We start from the raw sequence: 23,151 nt of genomic DNA, 5'->3' as shown, positions 1-23,151 counted from the left end.
CATCCGAGTTAATAAAATAAAACGGTCTAATGTCTATGACAAAGCCTACAATTGATATGACAAATTTTAAATGCCCGAAATAGTCATGCATCCAGATCTACAACATTTACGACACTAAAGTCATTGAATCTGCACTGAATTCGGATCGAAGCAAATCTGCAAGTTAACAAAACAAACACCGTACCAAGACGGGAAATCAAAACAAATACCGTACCAAGATGAGAAAATAAAACAAAACACCGCACTAAAACGAGAAATCACGAAGAAGAAAACTTGAATGAAACCTAAAAATATGTGAATACACTTATTTAAATATAAAGAAATAAAAAAAACAATCAAGAGGGATAATTTTGAATTAAAATTGATCATAAATCACTTCTCTCTAATTGATAAACAAAAAGAAGAAGAAGAAGAAGAAGAAGAAGAAGAAGAAGAAGAAGAAGAAAGGTATTAATTGTGTGGCGGCAGAGAGAAGAAAGATTAGTGATGATGACAATGAGATAATTATTGTACCTGAAACACACGTGGTTAATGATGAGGAATTTGATGAGGAGGTACAAAAGGAGTTAAAAGTGGTGAAATAACTCTGGCAAACTTGACAGAGTAAGAGAAGCCATTTACGCCATTTGTTTCGAGAAGTCGGAAGAAAAAAGATAAACAGGAAGTGAGGAGTGTTGGTCAGAACAGCTCGAAGGGTGCATGTCTTTATGAACATTTGGTAATCCAGACACTAGAACAGCTTTAAGGAATTATTGTTTTTTCTCATAAGCCTGGTAAAGAGATATCATAGTACTTGAACTTTGTTTTTTCATCTTTTTTCTTTGGGTAACTTACCCGAACTTTATGGGTTTGGGTTTGGGGAGGGAAAAATTCGTTTTCACCTCGCCCCATTGTCATGTCTAGGGGTAAGGCCTAGTCCCCTTTGTAATTATCTTCTTTTGCTTCTTTTTTAATAATAACATGAGTTATATATAGGTGGAGGATGGGGAAAGATAGGGCTGCCAACTTAGTTGAAATGTCTATCCCTATCTTAATATCTAAATGTTTTTAATTTATAAAAAAAAATGTAAATGATATGATTAATGGTTTCAAGTTTAATTTTCACCTCTTACAAATACTAACATATAACAATTAATATATATATATATATATATATATATATATATATATATATATCAAACTTGTGTACAGAGCTGTCAAAGGGGTCGGCCCGGTCCAGCCCGACCCGGCCCGAGGGGGCCCGTTCATATAAAGGGGCTGGCCCGGCCTGGCCCGTTAACTTCGTGGCCCAGCCCGCCTAGCCCGGCCCAATAAGTAAAAGCCTATATGGCCCGATGGACCGGCCCACTAATTTTCAGTTTTTTTTTTTTGAAAAAAAAAACAGATTCTAGTACTAAATTTATTTTATATCTAAATATCCCTATATTTTCTCACATAATCTCCCAAACAATAATATCATCCTCTTTATCCTCATCAAACAAACAAACAAATCTCTAACAAATAATCTCATCATAATCCAAAAAGTTTTTTGTCATATTATTATTATTATTATTATTATTATTATTATTATTATTAGCGGCCAGTGTCAGTTTGTGTGATCCACATTTTCTATTTTGCCTTATGTTTTGGTGAGTTTGTTAATAAAAGATTTTTACAGCTAAAAAAAAAAGACGCGTCTTATGTTATGGTGAGTTTGTTAATAAAAGTTTTTTGGTGCCCAAAAAAAAATTAAGGGTATTGTTGTTATTATGAAAAGTTCACACCAAATTTTTTTGTATCCTCTTTATACATAGGTATAGATTTCCACCTCGTATCTCAGTATTTTATATCTACTTCTAATATAATCAAATTAATTACTACCAAAGTTACTAATTTATCCTTAGTAGTTTTAACTATATTCCAAGTTTTATATCCTTCATTGTAATTTCACAACAAAAAAATATAGAAAGAATATAAGATAAATACAATAAAAACATGATATGCTTAGAAATATGAATAAAACAGATTATAGATAGGAACAAAGCACAAATAATAACAATAAAACGATAATTTGTTTTAAAAAAAATAATAAAACGACAAAACTAATAAAAAAGATTATATATAATTTATGCGTAAAAATAGGATCAAAATATAACAATAAAAAAATTATAGAGTTTTTTAAAAATTTTTTTAAATTTTTTAAGGGGCCGGCCCAGAAGCCCATGGGCCGGCCCATGACGGCCCATGAAAAAGCCTGGCCCGATAAGGTCTGGCCCGATAAGGCCCGGCCCGCTAAAGTCTGGCCCGATAAGGTCTGGCCCGATAGGCCTAATAGGCCGGCCCAATAGCCCAACCCATTTTGACAGCTCTACAGTTCCATATACACAGTTCTTACTGTGCTAGATATATAGGGGGAAGTTATTTTTATTTAAAAACAATTTTCTTTTTCTTTTTTTAATTAAAAAATATAAATAACTACCTTTTTATAAGAGGAACAGGAAAAACTGCATCTAAAAAAGGATATTCTTATAAGAAATGCAATTTATATTCCTTACTCTAAATAATTTGAATTAATAACTTAAGACAATTGATTGATATAAGGGGTGTATTACATTTTATAAAAGGTGGAGTAGAGTATTCATATTTTGATGATGAATTGATCTCTATATGTTTCGATCTAACCTCAAATTCACATTCCTAAGAGATTTTTCGTTTTGGGTTAATCCGTCACGGTTTTGTCCTTTATAGAAAAGACGCCTCGGTGGTTTGAAAGGTGTAAGTGTTGCATATAAACTACTCTTAGTCTCGACTACAAAGCGATGTGGGACTATTTTGGTGTATCCATAACAGTAGCCCCTAGTCGAGGCTAAGGGGCTAAAGGGTGTCGACCCACGAGCATGCGTGGCTTCGTTCCCCGCAGACGATGCCAAAGTCCTGATCTAACCTCAAGTCCATATCTCTGAGTGTTGGGTCATGAGGGGGTCTGGGCGATCATCACATCGGACCTTGAACAACTACACAAGTGATTTGGACACCACACTTTAACTCAAAAGCTTTAAGGCATTAGGTTTACGGGCTCACTTATAAACCATTTAACATTCACTGTTTCATCCGATGTGAGACTCAACTCACACTTGAAATACCAACATCTTCCCCCTCAAGTGTGAGTCAATCCATTATTTTAAGGGTATATGTTTCCCCCTCGAACAGAAGTTTTTTTATCCACTTGTGCTTGGTCTCTCAACGGGACACGCCGTCTGAACACCTTGTCAGGATGACTTTCGACACAAGGAGTCGGATCAACAACCATCGGCTCTGATACCACTGTTGGGTCATGAGGGGGTCCAGGGGATCATCACATCGGGCCTTGAACAACTACACGAGTGAGTTGGACACCACACTTTAACCCAAAAACCTTAAGACATTAGGTTTATGGGTCCTCTCACTTATAAACCATTCAACATTGTTACATCCGATGTGGGACTCAACTCACGCTTGAAATACCAACACTGAGAGATTGTCCGCTTTGGTTAACCCATCACGCAGTTTTATCCTTTGTATAAAAGGCATCTCGATGATTTGAAATGTGTGAATGTTGTACTATATAAATTATTTTTAGCCTCAATTACCAAACGATATGAAATTATTTTGGTGTATCCAAAACACTATCTTCAATAAAATCTCCAGCAATTGAAAGAGAAAAAAAAAAAACTGGTGTGTACAAATAACTTTAAAACGACAAATAAAAAACGAATGACAAAGATTATGTTTTGCTTAAATTTCGGAATGGGATAGTGTCACGTCGCTCTTTAGGTCCTGTTTTAGAATTTTGTTGTTACTTCAACAGTGAAAATGAACCACACCAAATAGCATGAAAATATACGTAGAAAGCAATCACAACAAACAAAAATAGAAAAGGAACCGACATATCTGGCTTATAGCAAGATTGTAGATTCTTCCCGGCTAGAGGCTGCAAAATACTTCTTCAAGTTCTTTTTATAATAAATACTTAAAAAAAAATTATCATTTTTATAAGGAACATTCTTTAAATTTATTCTTTATTAAATACACAATTTTATTTGCAACCTTAATAAATAAATTAATCAATTTCAATGCTAATGAATTAATTAGTGAGATATATTTTTCATGCTAGTCCAGAGTTAGTTTTCTAGATTTGGTAGGGAGGACTACGATTCGATCCTCCGTAACTGTGATTGGGAGGAAGTTGTAATCACTTGATGTCAAAACTGACCTTAACCAAAATAGACGATCTAATAGATCAAATACTAATGGTGAAAACAAAAAAAAAAATTAAAAAAATATAAAATTTTATAATTGTTAATGAAAAATTAGCTTCTTTAATCTATGTGATTTTTTCAAATGGTTGATTGAAAAACGACAGGAGGGAGTATGTTTTTCAATTATTGGTTTTTTACTTTTTTTGACTAAATGTTGTTCAATTATTGCTAATTGCTATAAAGACACAAAAACCTTTTACTTTTGTTGCACGGTTCAAATTCCTGGCGGGGGTTTGGCCACACAGCATTAAGACAAAATTAAAGTTTTTTCTTTTTATTTTGGTAAAAAAAAAAAAACTGAAGATTTCTTTTGTTAAGTACTGTAGCTTGATGACTAAAAATTTATCTTTAAGTCACTATATTTAATCTAGTGATGAAAAATTTGGATAGTATGTTAGAGGATTTAAGGTTGGATCTTCAGAATGTCTTATGTGTATGGAAGAGGAGGATGATTGACATATATTTTTTGGATGTGAGGTGAGTAAAAATATGTGGGCTAAAGTAGGTCTTTGGAGAATAACTGAATTGCGTGTGCAAATCTTTACCACTCTACAAGAAATATTATTCCATATATGTTGTACGTGAAGCTATGGCATAACCGTGAAGTGGTTACACAAGGATGACCAATGTGATGTTTGAAAGTGGTTCTAAAATAGTTGTTGATGCTTTATCAGTGGTATATCAGAATTTAGCTCCATTGTTTCTTCTCTTAGGTTGTTATTAGAAGTCAATTCTAGCTTTGAGGTCAAGCTTATTAAGCGACAGGCAAACATGGAAGCTCACTCTTTAGCTAAGGCGGTCATGTCGTGGCTAGTTGCAATGTTTATGTTCCTCATTGTATTCAAAACGTTATTATTAATGAAATGAGTTGAATTTATTTTTGGAAAAAAAAAACTAAAGTTATTAATAATCAAAATTGTACATTAACAAATGTGAATCGGTCGGCTATGTCATTTATTTTTGGATAAAAGAGTAAGTAGTTTTTCACTAGTATCTAAGTGAAAATGAGATTAAGGTATCCTTGGGAGTACTTTTTTACTTGTGTCAAAGTGAAAATGGGGAACCGAATTGTATACAGTTAAAATTGCATGCAGTCATGCAGTTATGAAGGATTTGACCGCCCGATTAAAATAAAACGGTTCAAATATAAGAAACATTTAATCAAATTATAACTGAGTTTGAACCGATGGTCGAATCTTCCTTAACTATATAACAGTATGCAGTTTTGACCGCATACCATCCGTCCGAATCCGAAAATTTGGGTTAAGGTATCGGTAAAAAGCACAATCTTTGTGCATGCTTTGTTTGTAATAGATAACGGTTCTTGTTTACTTTATCATCATCATGCATGTAACATGTTTATAATACTAGTAGTAGTGTAGTAGAAGTAGTACTACACTTCTATGACTATCTATGAGTATCTAATTCATTCACACTTTGTTGAAATTGGTAACCAAACCCACCTCTGCCAAGATCTTTGCCTTGTGTCGATGTCAAATCCAGCTCACTAGCTATATTTCTAGCTCATACCTTACCCTATAGTATAGCCTAGCATGTCATTATCAACTTATGTATCTATGAATGAATCAATGTGAATGGTCCATGTTTCTGCGCATATATACATATATACTCATTCTTTCACGCCAACAATTAAAAAGAAAAAAAATTACATCAATATTTGTCATTAGCCACCCATTAAATAATTTTAACAAAAATCCAAAGGCATCCGTGCATATAAACAAGAATTATCCAGCCAGCTAATTTTGTAAAGTTCTTTCAAGGACATGACTTTGGTATTTTTAGCATTAATCAATTAAATCTCAATCACTAAATAATACTACTATTATTAAATTTTCATTATAAATTATTATTAATATATAATACAATGCAAGTAGTTTAACTTTAACAAATTCACTGGAACTTTAACAAAAAAGATATGCAAGTAGTTTAATCTTCATGTAATTATATTAATATTAACAAATGCAGGTGGCAAGTGCATCAAAAGCGTAATTTAGTCAAAAATAGAAAAAAAATGTAATTAGTTTAAGTGATAAGGATTTTGGTCTTCTTAAGTATGTAGTTAGGGGGTTTGATTTATGGCTCTTGTATATGGAGAAATTTCGTTTGGAAGAGGAGAACCTACCTTACTTGTCCCACAAGTTTCCCGATAAAGATTAGTTATCGCTAACGATAGTAAAAACTTCGTATCAATATCATAGTAAAAAAAATATATAATAACCGCTTAATTTACCTCTAATTCTAAATTATGACCTTTGCATTTTGTCTGATGTGATCCTTTGCTGAGCTATCATTGATTAGGCAATAATCAAGATGTTCCTATCGTAATCTTTCTGTAAGATTATGTTGGGATTTTCTAATATGACCGACCAGCCCATAATACAAGATATTTTGGAAGGATTAAGAAAACTTGAGTTACCTTCAAATTAGAATTAGATTCTCATGCACGGGGGTCTCTCTCTCTTTCTAATACGACATCGTAACCGCCATATAAACCTTTTTTTTATTCGCACGATTAACGAAACTTCACCTTCCCCCAATAAAAATAGATTGAGATTAGTACGTTACGTAACGAACATTTTCTAAAAACTTTCATTTGATCATGCCACACAAAAACAAAATTGCTGTAAAGGATCATGCATGGAGTAAAACATTAATACTGGTACTCAGGTTAGCACCAAAACAATACGTATGACACCACGCCTCTATTCAGTAAAAAGTAACCGATGGCTCATGAGGTAACTTTTAACCTACTGTAAATAAGCCATTTGATTGAATTTATAGTGTTTTGTAAAACTAATAGTTGAACTAGCTTATAAGTATGAAAATGGCATAAAAAATATGTTTAATTAATATTTAATTTTTTCAAGTAAGATGATAGGTGTTAAATTGGAAGAAATAACTTATAAGCTCATAAACTCCTTGAAACAACATTTGAAAAATAAGCTATAACTTCTTTATTAAAAAAATTTACCAATTAGAGATTTTAAATTATAAGCTATAAGCTATAAATTAGCTTATTTATCTTTCCAAACAGAGCCTAAATATATAATTTGACCTTTTTTTTTCAAACACTTTTGAATCTATTTTAATTACCCCTTCCGGTTAGGGCTGACAATAAGTAGGGTACTATAGTACTCATCCCCATACCCGCAATTTGAAAAAAAAAAAATACTTGTACCCATCCTCATACTCGCGTGGATAACAACCTTTGTACCCTGTCCATACCCTATGGGAACTTAAGTAACCATACCCGTACCCGCATTTTTACGAAAAATAAATCGATCAATAATGAAACATCGTATCATTTTAATAGAATTAAAAAAATCAAATATTTTAATGTTGACTAATGAAAATTATAAAAAAATCATTACTAACCTCGTGCTAAATTTCATATCTTTGTTGACATATTCACATTGTGTTTGCATTATCTTATAAATGAGCATTTTTATTAAGAATGTATTAAGAGTTTAAATAGAGTTTTATTTTTAAAAATTGATATGCATATATTACTATATAATAATCTAAATAAAATAAATAAATAAATATATATTATGTGGATATATGTGGCGGGATGGGTACTAAGGAATCCGTACCCACACCCATACCCGCTCATTTTTATGGGTAACTATCCATACTCGTGCTCGTACCCAAAATACGGGTTTTTACCCTACCCGCTCATTTTTATGGGTAACTATCCATACTCGTGCTCGTACCCAAAATATTATTTTTCGCCACTAATTCCACTGTTTTTAGTAGTGTGTGTACCTTGAGAATGAGTATGGTCGCACATATATAGGAGATAGTGGGAAGAATCGTCTTCAGGGTCCTATTGATAGTTATCCCCTTTGGATATTGTACCATAGTGGATACACCTTAGCTTGGGGTGAGGGTGAGTTGTCTTGACAAAGGTCTTTTATCGGCTATGGATATTGTACCATAGCGGATACACCTTAGCTTGGGGTGAGGGTGAGTTGTCTTGAGCTTAGGATATCTTCTTTCACAACATAGAAGGACCTCTCTCTTACCATAAAAAAAGGACCTCTTATTGAGAAAATTTGTTTATCGGTGACCATTTGGTGTTTCAAGAAAGGGTCATGTTAACTTGTGCCCTAAGGGCACATGTTAAGCTACCTAAAAATAGAAATATAGTATTTAATGATACAAAGAATTTAATGTTTAGATAATTGAATACACCACAAGTTCAATAAATTTTTTCCACATTTATCTTCTTAACATGTGCCCTTAAGGGCACAAGTTAACATTCTCCTTCAAGAAATGAGTTTGAGTTTACTCAATTTATTATTGTTCCATTTATTGTCCAATTAAGAAAAGAAAAAGATAGACAAACATAAAGATTCGTGGGACCCATTAATTAATGGGATCAACTTTTAATGAGTCTCACTACTACTAGTTTCCATTTTGTTTATTTCTCTCCTAAATGAAAAACAAATGAAAAAATAGTAAATAGAGCAAATCCAAATTCTGAAAAATTGTGTCCAACAACTATATCTTCATTTCAAATCTCATGAAGAAGTCTTCTTCATCTATAAATAGAAGAAGCCAAAAAACTTGAATGATCAACTCACTTATCTTTCTAAGCACTCAAGGGCGGCCCTGAGAAAGAGCATCACGGCCCTTGCCCAGGGCCTCACAAAATAGACGGTCTCAAAATTTTAATTTGTTGTATATTTTTAAAATATTTGTTAGAAATAATTAATTATTAGTTAACCGTAAATTATAAAACAATGTAGTTTAGTTGTTGTGTCAAGTTGTTCAAAAAGTTGTTGTGTCATTTGTGTTAAATATTTTGTGTGTTTATGGGTTTGATTCCTACTATCTGCATTTTTTGTATTTAATTTTATAAAGTGCCCCATGTGTTTGCATTTTTTTTTATTTTATTAAGAGTCCATTTTTTAATTATCGATGAATTAATAGAAATTTTGTTACGAAATTATAAAAGTTGATAAGAGAAATCCCCCGGGGCCTCAAAATGTGTCGAGACCGTTGTATATTTTGATCTAAATAATTTATTTTAAAGTTATTTTAATATTATACAATTATTATTATTATTATTAATGAAATGAGGTTTTTATTACTTAGTAAATATACGTTTATCTTTTAATATCCATTATGTAGTTTCAATCCTAATTAGTAGGTTTTACGTTATGCTTTGCAACGACATTACTGCAGCATGAGTAATTGAGTATATATATAACACATGATTGAGGGAAAAATATATAGAGAGAGGAGTTGTTGAACTGATTGTGACTTGAAGCTAACTTGCCCGACAAGCAAGCTAGTTAGTTAATAGTTTTTCAGTTAGTTTGTTATGTTGAGTGTTTTTAGGGAATTCAGTTAGCTTGTATTCCTATATAATGAGCCTCTTGGCATGTAACTACACATTGATTTGAATGCAAAAGCTATTTTTCTCCAACAAGTGGTATCATCGCCACATCTGGTGGTGCATTCAATCAGAAATCCAGGGAAACACTGTGTGAGCTTGAGTGTTTTTGTTTGATTTTTCTTCTTGAGGGAGGGAAACAAGTGTGTGTGTGTGTGCATACACAACATCTGGGTGTGTTCTTTAAACTCAATTGGTGATTTCTTGAAGGTTCTTCAATGGCGGAGAACAAGGATTTTGGTTTTCCAATTCCAAAATTCGATGGTCACTATGATCATTGGAGCATGTTGATGGAAAACTTGCTTCAATCGAAGGAATATTGGAGCATTGTAGAAACAGGTGTGCCAATTCTTGCAGCAAATGCTAATGCTGAACAAACAAGAATTGTTAATGAAGCAAGATTGAAGGATCTCAAAGCCAAGAATTATTTGTTTCAAGCAATTGATAGAATAATCATTGAAACAATTCTTGACAAATCTTCATCAAAGGCAATTTGGGATTCCATGAAGCACAAGTATCAAGGATCAACTAAGGTCAGGAGGGCTCAGTTGCAGGCTTTGAGAGGAGAATTTGAGATCTTGCGTATGAAAGACGAGGAATCAGTGAATGATTACTTTGGAAGAGTTCTTGCCACTGTAAACAAGATGAAGATTCAAGGAGAAACAATGGAACAACGCATTGTGGTTGAGAAAATTCTTAGATCCATGACTAGAAGATTTAACTATGTGGTCTGTGCTATAGAAGAATCAAATAATGTGGAGACTTTGTCTATTGATGAACTCCGAGGATCTTTGTTGGTTCATGAGCAGAAGATGAAACCAGCAAAAGAAGAAGATCAAGCCTTAAAGATCACACATGGAGGTGGAAACTCAACTAGAGGCAGAGGTCGTGGTGGCAGAACTAACCAAGGAAGAGGTAAAAGATTGAATAAAGAAAGCATAGAATGTTATAAATGTCATAAACTTGGTCACTTTCAATATGAATGTCCTGATAGTGAAGATTATGCAAATTATGCTGACTATAATGAAAGTAGAGAGGTTTTGCTGATGGCATTTGATAGATCTTTAACCAATAGTGCAAAGAGTAAAATTTGGTATCTAGATTCAGGTTGTAGTAACCATATGTGTGGAATTAAGGAATGGTTCTTTGATCTTGATACAAATTTTAGAGAAACTGTAAGATTGGGAGATAACTCACAAATGAGTGTGGTAGGAAGAGGCAATGTTAAGCTGCAAATGAATGGTTTGACACAAGTCATCACTGCAGTATATTACATCCCTGAGTTGAAAAATAATCTGCTGAGTATAGGACAACTTCAAAAGAAAAATCTCACTTTTGTGTTCAAGAATAACTGGTGTAAAGTTTACCATCAAGAAGAGGGGTTGATTATGTCTTCTCAAATTGCTTCCAACAATCTCTATCCCATCATCACTGAAGCAAAAATGGCATGTTTTCAAGAGAAAATTGAAGACATGAATCATCTCTGGCACTGCAGATATGGCCACCTTAACTACAAAGGTCTGCAACTCTTGAATCAGAAGAACATGGTAAGAGACTTACTTAAGATAGAAGACTCAAAACTTGTGTGTGAAGATTGCTTAATTGGCAAGCAACACAGAGACAGCATTCCAAAGACTAGTAACTGGAAATCAACAAAGAGGTTAGAATTGATTCACTCTGACATATGTGGTCCCATAACTCCTTCATCCAACAGTGACAACAAATATGTACTTACTTTTATTGATGATTTCAGTAGGAAAACTTGGGTGTATTTTCTGAAAAATAAATCAAGTGCCTTTGACTACTTTAAGAAGTTCAAAAGCATGGTGGAGAAGGAAACTAGTGAAGCTATCTGCTGCTTAAGAACTGATAGAGGAGGTGAATTCAACTCCAATGAATTCAAAGAATTTTGTGAAGAAAATGGTATCAAAAGACAGCTCACAGCAGCCTACACACCTCAATAGAATGGGATAGCAGAGAGAAAGAATAGAACCATTATGGATATGGTAAGAAGCATGTTGGCAAGCAAAAGTATACCTAAAGAATTCTGGCCTGAAGCAGTCAATTGGGCTATATATGTGCTAAATAGAAGTCCTGCAGCTGCTATACCTGACAAAACACCTGAAGAAGCATGGAGTTTCAACAAGCCCACTGTGAAACACTTCAAGGTCTTTGGATGCATTGCATACACACATGTTCCAGATGCTCAAAGAAAAAAGCTAGATGATAAGAGTATAAAGTGTATTTTTCTTGGAATCAGTGAAGAATCTAAGGCATATAGACTTTACCACCCACCAACAAAAAGAATCATTATTAGCAGAGATGTGAAGTTTGCTGAACAAGAAAAATGGAAATGGAATAACTCAAAGGATCCTGCCAACACTATGAGCACAGATAGTGATGAAGAAGCAGGTGGAAGAGACAATGTGAATGAAGAACTTGCTGACAACACACAGGAAGATACATCTGCAGATGTACCAATCACTGAACACACAGGTACTTCTACTACAACAAATGCAAGTGCTTCTAATTCAAACTTGGATCAAGGGAGAATTAGAAAGCCACCATCATGGCATGCTGATTATGATACTACAATGGATGAAGAGGATTTTATAGATGAAGAATCTATGAATTTGATAGTCTTTGGTCCCTGTATTCAAGAAGATCCTGTAAAATTTGAAGATGCAGAAAAAAGTCAAGAATGGAAAGCTGCTATGAAAAATGAAATTGAATCTATAGAAAAAAATAACACTTGGGAACTCACTGACCTCCCTAAAGGAGCCAAAGTTATTGGAGTTAAATGGATATACAAGACCAAGTTAAATGAAAAAGGAGAGATTGAAAAATTCAAAGCTAGACTTGTCACTACAAGAAAACCTGAAATTATTGACCAATTTTTTTGAGGGCTAAAAGCCCTCAGTAATGTATTGATCATTTATTGAAGGCTAAAAGCCCTCAGTAATGCACAAAACTGTTCTACAAATTGATTTAAAAAAAAAAACAAATAAAAGTATCATTATTGAAGGCTAATGGCCGTCAATAATGTACATCGTGAGAAGCAAAGTCAGAAAAGTTGTAAAAAGCTGTCTTGCACATACAAAATCAAACAAATCTCCACAATAGCATAACCTCACTCCTAATCCTCTATCCACAAGTTCTTCAATTTTACAACCTTTCTTCAATTTTCTAGAATCCCAACAACAAATAAAAGAGCAGCTTTTGTAGATCTAGATCTACAAGTTCCGGTTTCTTTAACAAAAGGCTTGTCCGTTCCAAAACAAAAAATGAGAGAGAGGTTTGCGGATTTCGGTTTCGTGGTGGTGGTTGCGTTTGATTCCGGCGGCAGTTCATCTTTCTCTCACTTTTCTTGATTGATTTTTTCTTTTTGGGTTGTTTTTCTGGTTATAGATTAGAATAAGCAAGAGATTTTTTAATAAAATTGTTGAAGATGATTGATCGAATTGATAGAAATGGAAGAAATTTGGAGGTGTTTTTAGATCTATGAATTTCTATTGAAATGGAAGATGATTGAACGTAGAAATTGTTGAAGATAATTGAACTAATGCATAGAAATTGATATGAATTTGTGATTATTTTTAGATCTAAGAATTTGTGATAATTTAATTATTTAATTATTTAAAAATTAGAATTTCTGATTTTTAAATAATTATATAATTATTTTTTTTTAATTCTCATAGACAACTTATTGAGGGTCCTGGGCCGTCAGTAATGCTTACTGGCGAACATTTTTGTGAGGGTCCAAGGCCGTCAATAATGTTTGCATTTGTGACGAATTTTGTACATTATTGAGGGCTTTTGGCCCTCAATAATCCTTTGTTTTCTTGTAGTGTGTAGCCAAAGGGTATGCTCAGAAATATGGCACTGACTACAAGGAGGTGTTTGCACCTGTGGCTAGATGGGACACAATAAGATGCTTATTGGCTATTGCAGCAATGAAGGGGTGGATAGTATACCAACTAGATGTGAAGAGTGCTTTCCTCCATGGAGAACTAAATGAGACAGTTTATGTAGAACAGCCTTTAGGCTACATAAAGGAAGGTAGTGAGAACAAAGTTTATAGACTTCACAAAGCACTATATGGATTGAAACAAGCTCCAAGAGCTTGGTATAGCAAAATTGAGCAATACTTCACTAAGGAAGGATTTGAAAAATGCCCTCATGAACACACTTTATTTGTAAAGAGAAATGGTGATGCTGATTTGTTGATCATTAGCCTCTATGTTGATGACTTGATTTTTACTGGAAACAATAGTGTTATGGTCAAGAGATTCAAGGAATCTATGATGAAAACTTTTGACATGACAGATTTGGGAAAAATGAGGCACTTTCTTGGCATTGAAGTAATTCAAAGTGAAAAAGGAATTTTTGTATGTCAACAAAGATATGCTAAAGAAGTATTGGAAAGATTCAAGATGGATAAAAGTAATGTTGTGTGTAGCCCTATAGTAACTGGTACTAAACTCTCAAAGCATGATAAAGGTGAAGAAGTAAACCCTACACAGTTCAAACAAATTGTAGGAAGCTTGATGTATTTGACTGCTACTAGACCAGATCTGATGTTTGCTGTACATATGATAGCTAGATTCATGGAACACCCTGTTGAAACTCACATGATGGCAGCCAAACGAATACTAAGGTACATAAGAAGCACTCTTGAGGTTGGAATTCTCTACAGGAAAGACAATCAAACTGAACTCATAGCTTATTCTGATAGTGATTATGGTGGAGATGTGGATGATAGAAAGAGTACATCAGGGTATGTATTCATGCTTGGATCAGGTGCAGTATCATGGTCATCAAGAAAACAACCTATTGTCACACTATCTACTACAGAAGCTGAATTCATTGCTGCAGCACATTGTGTATGTCAAGGAATCTGGTTGAAAAGAATACTTGAAAGTATGGGTTTGAAGCAGCAAAAGTGTCTAGATGTTTTCTGTGATAACAGCTCAACCATCAAATTGAGCAAAAACCCTGTGCTTCATGGAAGGAGTAAACATATAGATATAAGATTTCATTTCTTAAGAAATCTGAGTTGTGAAGGAATTGTTGAATTAAAGCATTGTGCTTCTCAAAATCAAATTGCTGACATAATGACAAAAGCTTTAAAGTTGGAATCGTTTGAAAAGCTGAAACAGATGTTGGGCTTGTGCAACAGCTCAAATATGGCAGAAGATGTAAACTCAGTTGAATGACAAAAGCTTTAAAGTTGGAATCGTTTGAAAAGCTGAAACAGATGTTGGGCTTGTGCAACAGCTCAAATATGGCAGAAGATGTAAACTCAGTTGATCAGCACAACTAAGTTTAAGGGAGGGAATGTTGAACTAATTGTGACTTGAAGCTAACTTGCCCGACAAGCAAGCTAGTTAGTTAGTAGTTTTTCAGTTAGTTTGTTATGTTGAGTGTTTTTAGGGAATTCACTTAGCTTGTATTCCTATATAATGAGCCTCTTGGCATGTAACTACACATTGATTTGAATGCAAAAGCTATTTTTCTCCAACAGGAGTAACTAGCCATATAACTTTTTTCTGTCAATGGCTCCTCCTTCGTTTGTTTTCATGAGATTATTTATTTTCTTCTTCCCCACAAATTGAGTTACTACTTCCTGGGTTACATCACTGGTGCCTATTATATCTTGCTAGTTCTGTCACCTCGGATATGATTCATATCCGGGAAGGACCTGTTGAATCCTGGGGTATTTGCGCTTGTGAGGCGGATAAATCCTTAAGGACAGTGCGATCAGCACGCCTCAGGTATTGTTTCATGGTTCACTATTTTGCAGGTCATTCATGGTTTGAAAGATCAAGGTTGCTTATGTTGCGGTTGACGAAATCAATAAAGATAAGTTCTATAATATCTATTATTATTTTTATGTCATTCTTTATTTGATTATTACTTATATAAATATATGATTTATTATTGTGATTAGGTCCAATTTTTACAACAGAGACGGCCCTGTAAGCGCTATCGGAGGTTCTTTTTATCAATCACAAATTTTGAGTGTGTTGATTTTATCATTTTACCTCAAACTAGCTTTTAGCGCCATTTAGATCCCAATTACAACATCATCACTTGAAACTTTTTCTCAAGTATTTTTTTATAGATAGATTGAGTGTTTGTTTTGTGTTAGACCTATTAAGATAAGTTTGTATAGTACATGTTGGATAGCCGGTGGTGATCTAAGATTGAAAATGTAAAAACTGAGAACGTTTTCATCTCAACAAGATAGTGAGAACTAAATGTAGACCAAGTTGAAAGTGAACCAAAATAAATAGTGTGATTCTCATTCCTTCATTCTTTACATTTTTATGTTTAAGCAAATCACACAACTCTCATATCTCATTGAGCTTAAAATCAAAGTGGTTTTTGTAGTTAAGAACATTCTAATCAAGAGAAAATTCACTAACAAATTTTTTATCTAAGTATACACCGGAGATTAATTTTGTTATGTGCATATTTTAAAATTTTAAAAAATAAATAAATCAAAATTCAAACTTTCTCTCTTATGATAAACACTCTCATTTCAAGTTCTTCCAAAGATAACTCCCTACATTCTCATTAGCAGCTTCTTCAGACTTGTATATTAAGGGAAACATATTTGCACAATATGAAATTTACAACTAGGGTCCAAAACACTAGCAATGGCCATTAAAATATTACATTTCAACCCAGATTTATCAAACTATATAGATGTTTTCTCTCCCCACCCCCGTGATTCTTTTATACCCCCTGAATTTTCAATTTTACCCTTGCAAAAAACTTCGGTTTATAGAAACTGAAGTTTTTTTTGCCTTGAAACCCGAAATTTACTTTGAATTTGTACTAGAAAAAATTCGGTTTCTGCGAACCGAAGTTTTTTGCAAGGGCAAAATCGAAATATTGGGGGGTATAAAAGAATCACGGGGGGTGGGGAGAGAAAACATCAACTATATATTCATTATCGCTTCCATTTATCTCATAAAGATATTTGTATCCTGTCACATTATCTTTTACTTAATTTACCCCTCCAAACTTCTGCAAGATACAAATTAACAGAAATCCAATAATGTGGCAAAACTAAAATACATGAGTAGCTAAGCTAAAATACTTCTAATGGCTTACAAACTTTCTCAATCTTAACCCAATATTCATTTATAGGTGCATAATTATAATATGGCTTTCTTTCTTTGTAAGCAAGAAATGCAATCTTAATAAAATTTTGAGCATCCTTCTCAATCTCCTTCATATATCTAATAAAACATTGACAAGCAAGTAACAAGGATTCTACCAAAAAAAAAAAAACATTGACAAGCAAGAAATCCAATAATTTTCTTAATAAACAAGTGTTAATTGTTAGCATGTTTGTTAGTAGCATATATTGAAAATTTGAACATCCTTCTCAAACTGTTTCCTATATCTCATTCCGCAATTACAATAATAATAATACAAACAAATTATGAGCCGCATGTTTAAATTGCCAATATACAAATCTCTGCTTTTTGTGTTTTGTGAAGTTCAATATTGTATGGCATTATACATCAATTTTGCTAATTTCACCTCAGAAAATCATGTCAATATCTCATAACTGGTATGTTTTAAACTAAAACCCACAACCTTTACACTCAATCAAACTGTACATAAAAATGGCCTTTGTAAATAAAGTAGGGAGAAAAATATGTAACTAGGTAGCGCAACATCATGACCACACTGCACACAAAAGGCATCCAAGGAAAAGAAAATGGTGCAACCATGTTCTGAGGATCAGGAGAAGATGTAGTATATAAATTTGTATAAAAATACAAGACAAAATACAATAAGGATTTGATCGTTTAAGGATATTATCTTGTCAAAATTGTTTGTTATTTGATTTAGATTTGAAGAGACCAAGCATGTAAGCTCTATGGAGAAAGATGCATTGCTACTCTGTAAACTCGGCATGAAGATCATTTCCCCAGGAACACATTTAAATACACCGTGGCTCCACTCCTATACATTCATAAATTCAAATTCTTTGTTAGTTTCTGGTCGATCAAATAAAAGAACCTCTAATTCTAGACCTAAAAAACGATACTCCACTAGTAATTGGATCTTTGAGTTTGTATGTATTACTTTGATTTATTTCCTCCAATCTCTTTCCTTTTGCAATCTATTGGTACATATTTTTTAGGCATAGGTAGGAAACCAATTTTGCCAAGTATTTCATAACCAGTACACCATCTTAAATTTCAGTAACTCTTCAAAAAATACCAATCTATCTTATATTGGACAATAAACCCCCAATAACCTTATCAACTACTTGTTGCTATGACAGAAAGTTGTTGCTATGACAGAAAGTTCTTTTCGTCTGGTTTTATTCAGTTAGTTTTTTTTTTTAATAGACAAATATTAGTGGTGAGTTTGTTTGAGGGAGGAGGATATGTTAGTGGTAGATATTGAACCTGAACCTCATACAAAATACTCCTTTGGTGTCCCACTACCTTATAGTTAAATATAAGGATTTAATCTTCATGTAGTGGTTAATGCTAAAATTACAAGGTTTTTACTTTTGTCACCCTACCGGTTACTCGCGCGCCCTACACGTTTTCTATTTTATCCTTCCGCTACTTAAGTAGCAGACGTTATAAAAATGAGATTTTTTTGAAAATGTTGTCCGCTACCTAAGTAGCGGACAGGGGTATTTTGGTGATTTGGTAGGGCACGTGAGGAAACCAATAGGGTGGCAAAAGTAAATCTCAAATTACAATATCAGCCCAGTTTAAGAATATGTTTTGATTGTCACATATTCATATACCCAACCCAGTCTAACTCTTCTATTCTCTGTTATCACATACTCCCTCTTATTTTTTTTATTTTTTTGGTACAATACTCCCTCTTATTTTTAATGTAAGAGAAAATTTACTTTTTAGATACATTGAATAACTAATGCATCTAAAAAGTAAATTTTCTCTTATATTAAGGACCAGTGGTAATATTTATATAGGACAACACGTTCTGTCAAAAAAAATATAGGATAGCTCGTTTACAAATTAAAAGTGGACGCACCATTCATCTATATGTTATGACTGTTAAATTGATATAAAATTTTCATCTATCTAAAACTGTAGTACATGGTGTTCCAGCTGTAAATATTAATAAGAATGTGTAAATGTTAATGATAGAACCCTCTACTCTAATACTCTTTTCCATCTATTTCTCTAAGATTGTGTAAAATTCATATCTTTTGCTATATTTAGAGGCACTCATTTTAAAAGTGGTGAGAACCACATGAATCTTACCCAATCATACAAAACTTACTGCATATACTATAATTTAAGTTCCAAATATAAAAATACCCAATACAATACTAAACTTGCTAACAAAAGATGATAATAATTACCTGTAATTGCTTGCCAACGGTGACAACTATGTGCTCTGGACCTGCATCAAATGACAGAGGACCTCTTTCAGTTTGAACGTAAAATATGCAATGCTCCAATGGAAGGTAGAAGCGCAAAGCATGTTCACATAATACGCCCTTTGTGTTATCCGAGACGTGTTCATTTCGTTTGGGGGTATTGTTGTGGGGATACCTGCAAAGGCAAATCACAGACTCTGTCTCTTGAATCCTCTCCTTAAAATCTTGAGATGTGTTCTGTTGTAGAGCTACTATGACTTGCTCCACTATACTATCCAAACAACTTGCTACTTTTCCCATATGAACCCTGCTTGTGTTACATAAAAACAAGTTAGCACCTTGTTTTGTCTCCATTGGAGATGAATGACAATGTAGTTGACCATTTATTAACGGTTATTCATTATTTTTAGTTATAGAATATAAAGTAACATATTTTCTGATGATTTATTATAAATCATTTTTTTTATTCTTTCATGTAGAGCAATACGCAAAAAAATTAAAAATAATTAATTTTCATCAACAGTATACCAAAGAAAAACATTACCTCTACTAAAATTCTCCAACATAATAAGTTTAAGATTTAGAATATTAGTTCTGTTTTGGAATACTGTCTGATTTTTTTTTTTTTTTTTAAATTTAACTAAACAGCTGTGCATTAAATAATTGGTGCCAATCAAGTAAGATGGTTGCTCTTTGCCCCCTAAATTGATCGGAATCCCCCCATGTCCCTCTATCTTCCGGCAGATATTCGGTAGTGTTTTTTCCGGTGTGAGCAATCCAGGAGGCAAAGAGCAACCATCATCAAGTAAAAAAGTGCATAGTTGTGATTTGTGTAAATTACTATTGATCGCTAAAATTGATACATACAAATGTATCATAAATTATACTAAGTGATTGATCAATTGATCATATAGTAGTATAAAAATTGTGAGTAAGCAACCATTTTGATCCCTAAAAATGTCACTAATCATAACTTATACTAAGTGATTAATCAATTGATCATATAGTAGTATAAAAATTGTGAGTAAGCAACCATTTTGATCCCTAAAAATGTCACTAGCTGTCATATATATATATATATATATATATATATATATATATATATATATATATATATATATATATATATATATATATATATATATATATATATATATATATATGCAGAGTCGCGGTTCTAACCCGTACACTCCACTTATGGAAATTTCAAAGTAAAAAAGGAAAGTGATTTGCATGCAATAGGTACTACATTGATTCAAAATTCAAACAAGTGAAAATTCAATACCAAAATTTCCGATGCGTTTGGTTGTGAGCGGTGAATTCCAGTGCTCCATTGCTGGATCGAACACAGGGAATCATCCCACCGCACCGTCCGTTACGCTCAACGTAAACCTTTTTAGATTCTTTGAAAACACACTCAACTTCTTCGGTTATAGCTTCGAGTTCGTAGTTGGAGATTCCATGGCACCGTATTCGGAACGCGCCGAACTCTTTAGCGGAGCGCAGAAGCAGACCAGCGGATGCATATGGAAGAAACCGGAGGTCAATTTCCGCCGGTGCAGTCTGGATTTGACATTCCGGCAGTATAAGTTCCGGTAACTGAAGCTGCTTTTCAAGAAACTGGCTGAAGATCTCGTTAGCGGCGGAGCGCGATCCTCTTGCGGTAGGAATCGGCGACGGAAGTGGCACCGGAATCTGGCTGTTACATCGTGTGAACGGCATTGCGACGAAAACGACGTCGTTATAACGTCTTTGTTTTCGTTGCAAATGTTACCGTAACGAGAATCACCGACTCGAAATTTCAAAAGCGATTTGATCAGCGACGACGTCGTTTTGTGGTGGTCTGAAACTAATGGTGTGTTTTGATGAATCGATCGTCGATGATGATGATTATGAAAAGAGGTTATTAAAGGAGATAAGGATGATCGTATACGACGTCGTTGGAAGAAAGAAAAAATTGCAATGGTGATGATTATTGTTGTTGTTGGAGTTAGAAAGAAGCTTTTTTGGAAGGCTGAAAAATGGGAAGGAGAGGGACCCTGTACATGATTTCACGTGGGTCGCACGACTTTTGAGTTACGTGCTTCTCTGCTGTGGAGAACACTATTGTGTCTCATGGACATTAACTGTTCTTTTGCCACCTGCCTTTGCGATTATTATTTATTTTATTTTTTTGAAGAAAAAGAAAATGTTAATTCATGAGATTGTTGTATACACTATACAGTATTTGTTTTTAGAATCTTGAGATTTTTTTTTTTTTTTAGAAAATACTAGTATAAATAGGTAAATTCTAATATGGGTCACTTTATCAAGTGGTTCATGGTAAAACAGTCGTGAATAACATTATAACGAATACGAATTTTACAAAATTCACTGTTGGATTCAAAGTTTATATCATATAGATCATCCATAGAAAAATTTAGAAAAATTGAAAATTATTTGATATGTTATTGAGACACATCAAGATTAACGGTTTATTAAATAACGTAAATCTTGATGGGTCTCAATAACATATCAAATGATTTTCAAAAAATTTTAAAAAATTTATGCATGATCTATACGATATAAACTTTCAATCCAATAGTGAATTTCGTAAAATTCATATTCGGTAGATCACTTGTCCACGGTGGACCACTTGTAAAGGTGGTCCACCGTAGCCTTAGCCGTATACGTTGAGATGATGCAAATCAAAAATCATCAAGCATATTAATTTTATGATATGATAAATTGACAGCTTTATATTGAATGACAATGTAAAATTATTTAAAATTGTCGATGCATATCTATCATATATTATTTCTTCTCTTAATCTTGACTTAAATTACAATTTTTTCTGTGCACGAAGGAAATCAGGAAGGGTTATGAAATTTCCTTCTAGCGATTTCTTCTGATAAACGCAACACTTCATCATCAGAAAAGGATGTTTATCGGTAGTTTCAAAAAAGTTTTTCCTCCTACGAAAAAGCGAATCATCGAAAACATTACGCACCATAGCGGTAGAAGGCTCGGTTGACACTTCACCATAAGTGAAACCCCTGCACACCTGGTACAATTCGACTCTCAGGTGAGAACGATCCTATTCACCCTAGTGTTCTTCTCATTCTCGGGGTTATCAAATTCATCTAAATCATGTCTCAAACGTCCTTTCAATATACTCCATGTTGGCCATTATCAAGCCTCAAGCGTCCTTTCAATACTCCATGTCGCCTCCTCAATCTTGAAATGCATATAATGCGCCATATTTCTCAAAAATAGGAAGAGACAACACTACACTAACAAAGCACGTCTAGAGTGGACAATCTAGATGGACCATTGGTCGGCTAATCTTTAGACAAAAAGCAACTGGGGGGATCTTTTTTTGACTTTGTACCAGCGATTCCACTATTATTATAACATTCTATATGTAATTTTGAGTGTGGGGTGGGGGGAACTATTCGGGACTAGGTCAAGGCCCAATACCAACGGCCTATATATGTACTCTAAGTCCAGTCCAAAACCACTTCATTTTGGTGGCTTCCTATGTAAGCTATGTGCCATGAACATCAATGTTCATGTGTTCCCCCTGTAGTTAATACCCTCTTTACAACGCCATTAGGACCGTCAAATTCATCTCAAAGGATCCCCTCGCTCAGTGTCGGCCAAACATAATATGAGATCTAAAACGAACTTCAGAAAGAGGAATTTACATATTCTAATAATTATAATTTTAGTTAAAAGAAAAGGGATGGGTGATGGAGTTCTTATATATAGAGAATCCGATAAAACAAAAAATCATGAATTATTAACTCTTTTTTTTATGGTTGACTCTTGATATGATACATTTTTTCTCAGCGTAAACTTCTTTTTTTGACCTTTGGACTATTCAGCTTGTCACTAGTATGAAACTTTATTTTTTCCTTGCTAAAAATTTTGTTTTTGTTTTTTGGCCTAAAAGCTTTGCTTGGATCGCTTGACCCTTGGGCCCGGCCCTCGCCCTATGCCGGTTGTTGCCAATTGTCACCGACTGTTATAATTGTATTCCTCTATATATAAGACTTTGGCGCCAAGGTACACAATTC

At 33.8% G+C, this 23,151-nt stretch overlaps 1 protein-coding gene across 3 annotated transcripts; it reads right to left on the bottom strand.

The window, feature by feature from the left end:
* Positions 1–17,259: 17,259 nt before the first annotated feature.
* LOC123891282 lies at positions 17,260–21,194 on the bottom strand. Of its 3 annotated transcripts, XM_045941124.1 has the most exons (4): positions 20,379–21,194; positions 19,269–19,403; positions 19,076–19,116; positions 17,533–17,685 (listed from the first exon to the last, which is right to left on the bottom strand). In XM_045941124.1, the coding sequence occupies exons 1-4, from the start codon at positions 20,813–20,815 to the stop codon at positions 17,663–17,665; spliced, it is 636 nt and encodes a 211-aa protein (XP_045797080.1). In that variant the 5' UTR covers positions 20,816–21,194; the 3' UTR covers positions 17,533–17,662. The 3 variants fall into 3 exon arrangements, with proteins under 3 accessions (XP_045797078.1, XP_045797079.1, XP_045797080.1); XM_045941122.1 differs by having other exon boundaries at positions 17,260–17,685; positions 19,076–19,403; positions 20,379–21,188; XM_045941123.1 differs by having other exon boundaries at positions 17,260–17,685; positions 19,076–19,400; positions 20,379–21,184.
* Between the last annotated feature and the right edge of the window lie 1,957 nt (positions 21,195–23,151).

The sequence above is a fragment of the Trifolium pratense genome, linkage group LG6, assembly GCF_020283565.1.
Source record: "Trifolium pratense cultivar HEN17-A07 linkage group LG6, ARS_RC_1.1, whole genome shotgun sequence".
NCBI lineage: Eukaryota > Viridiplantae > Streptophyta > Magnoliopsida > Fabales > Fabaceae > Trifolium > Trifolium pratense.
Note: the sequence above shows the minus strand (reverse complement) of the source record. Positions and strands in the feature narration are given on the sequence as shown.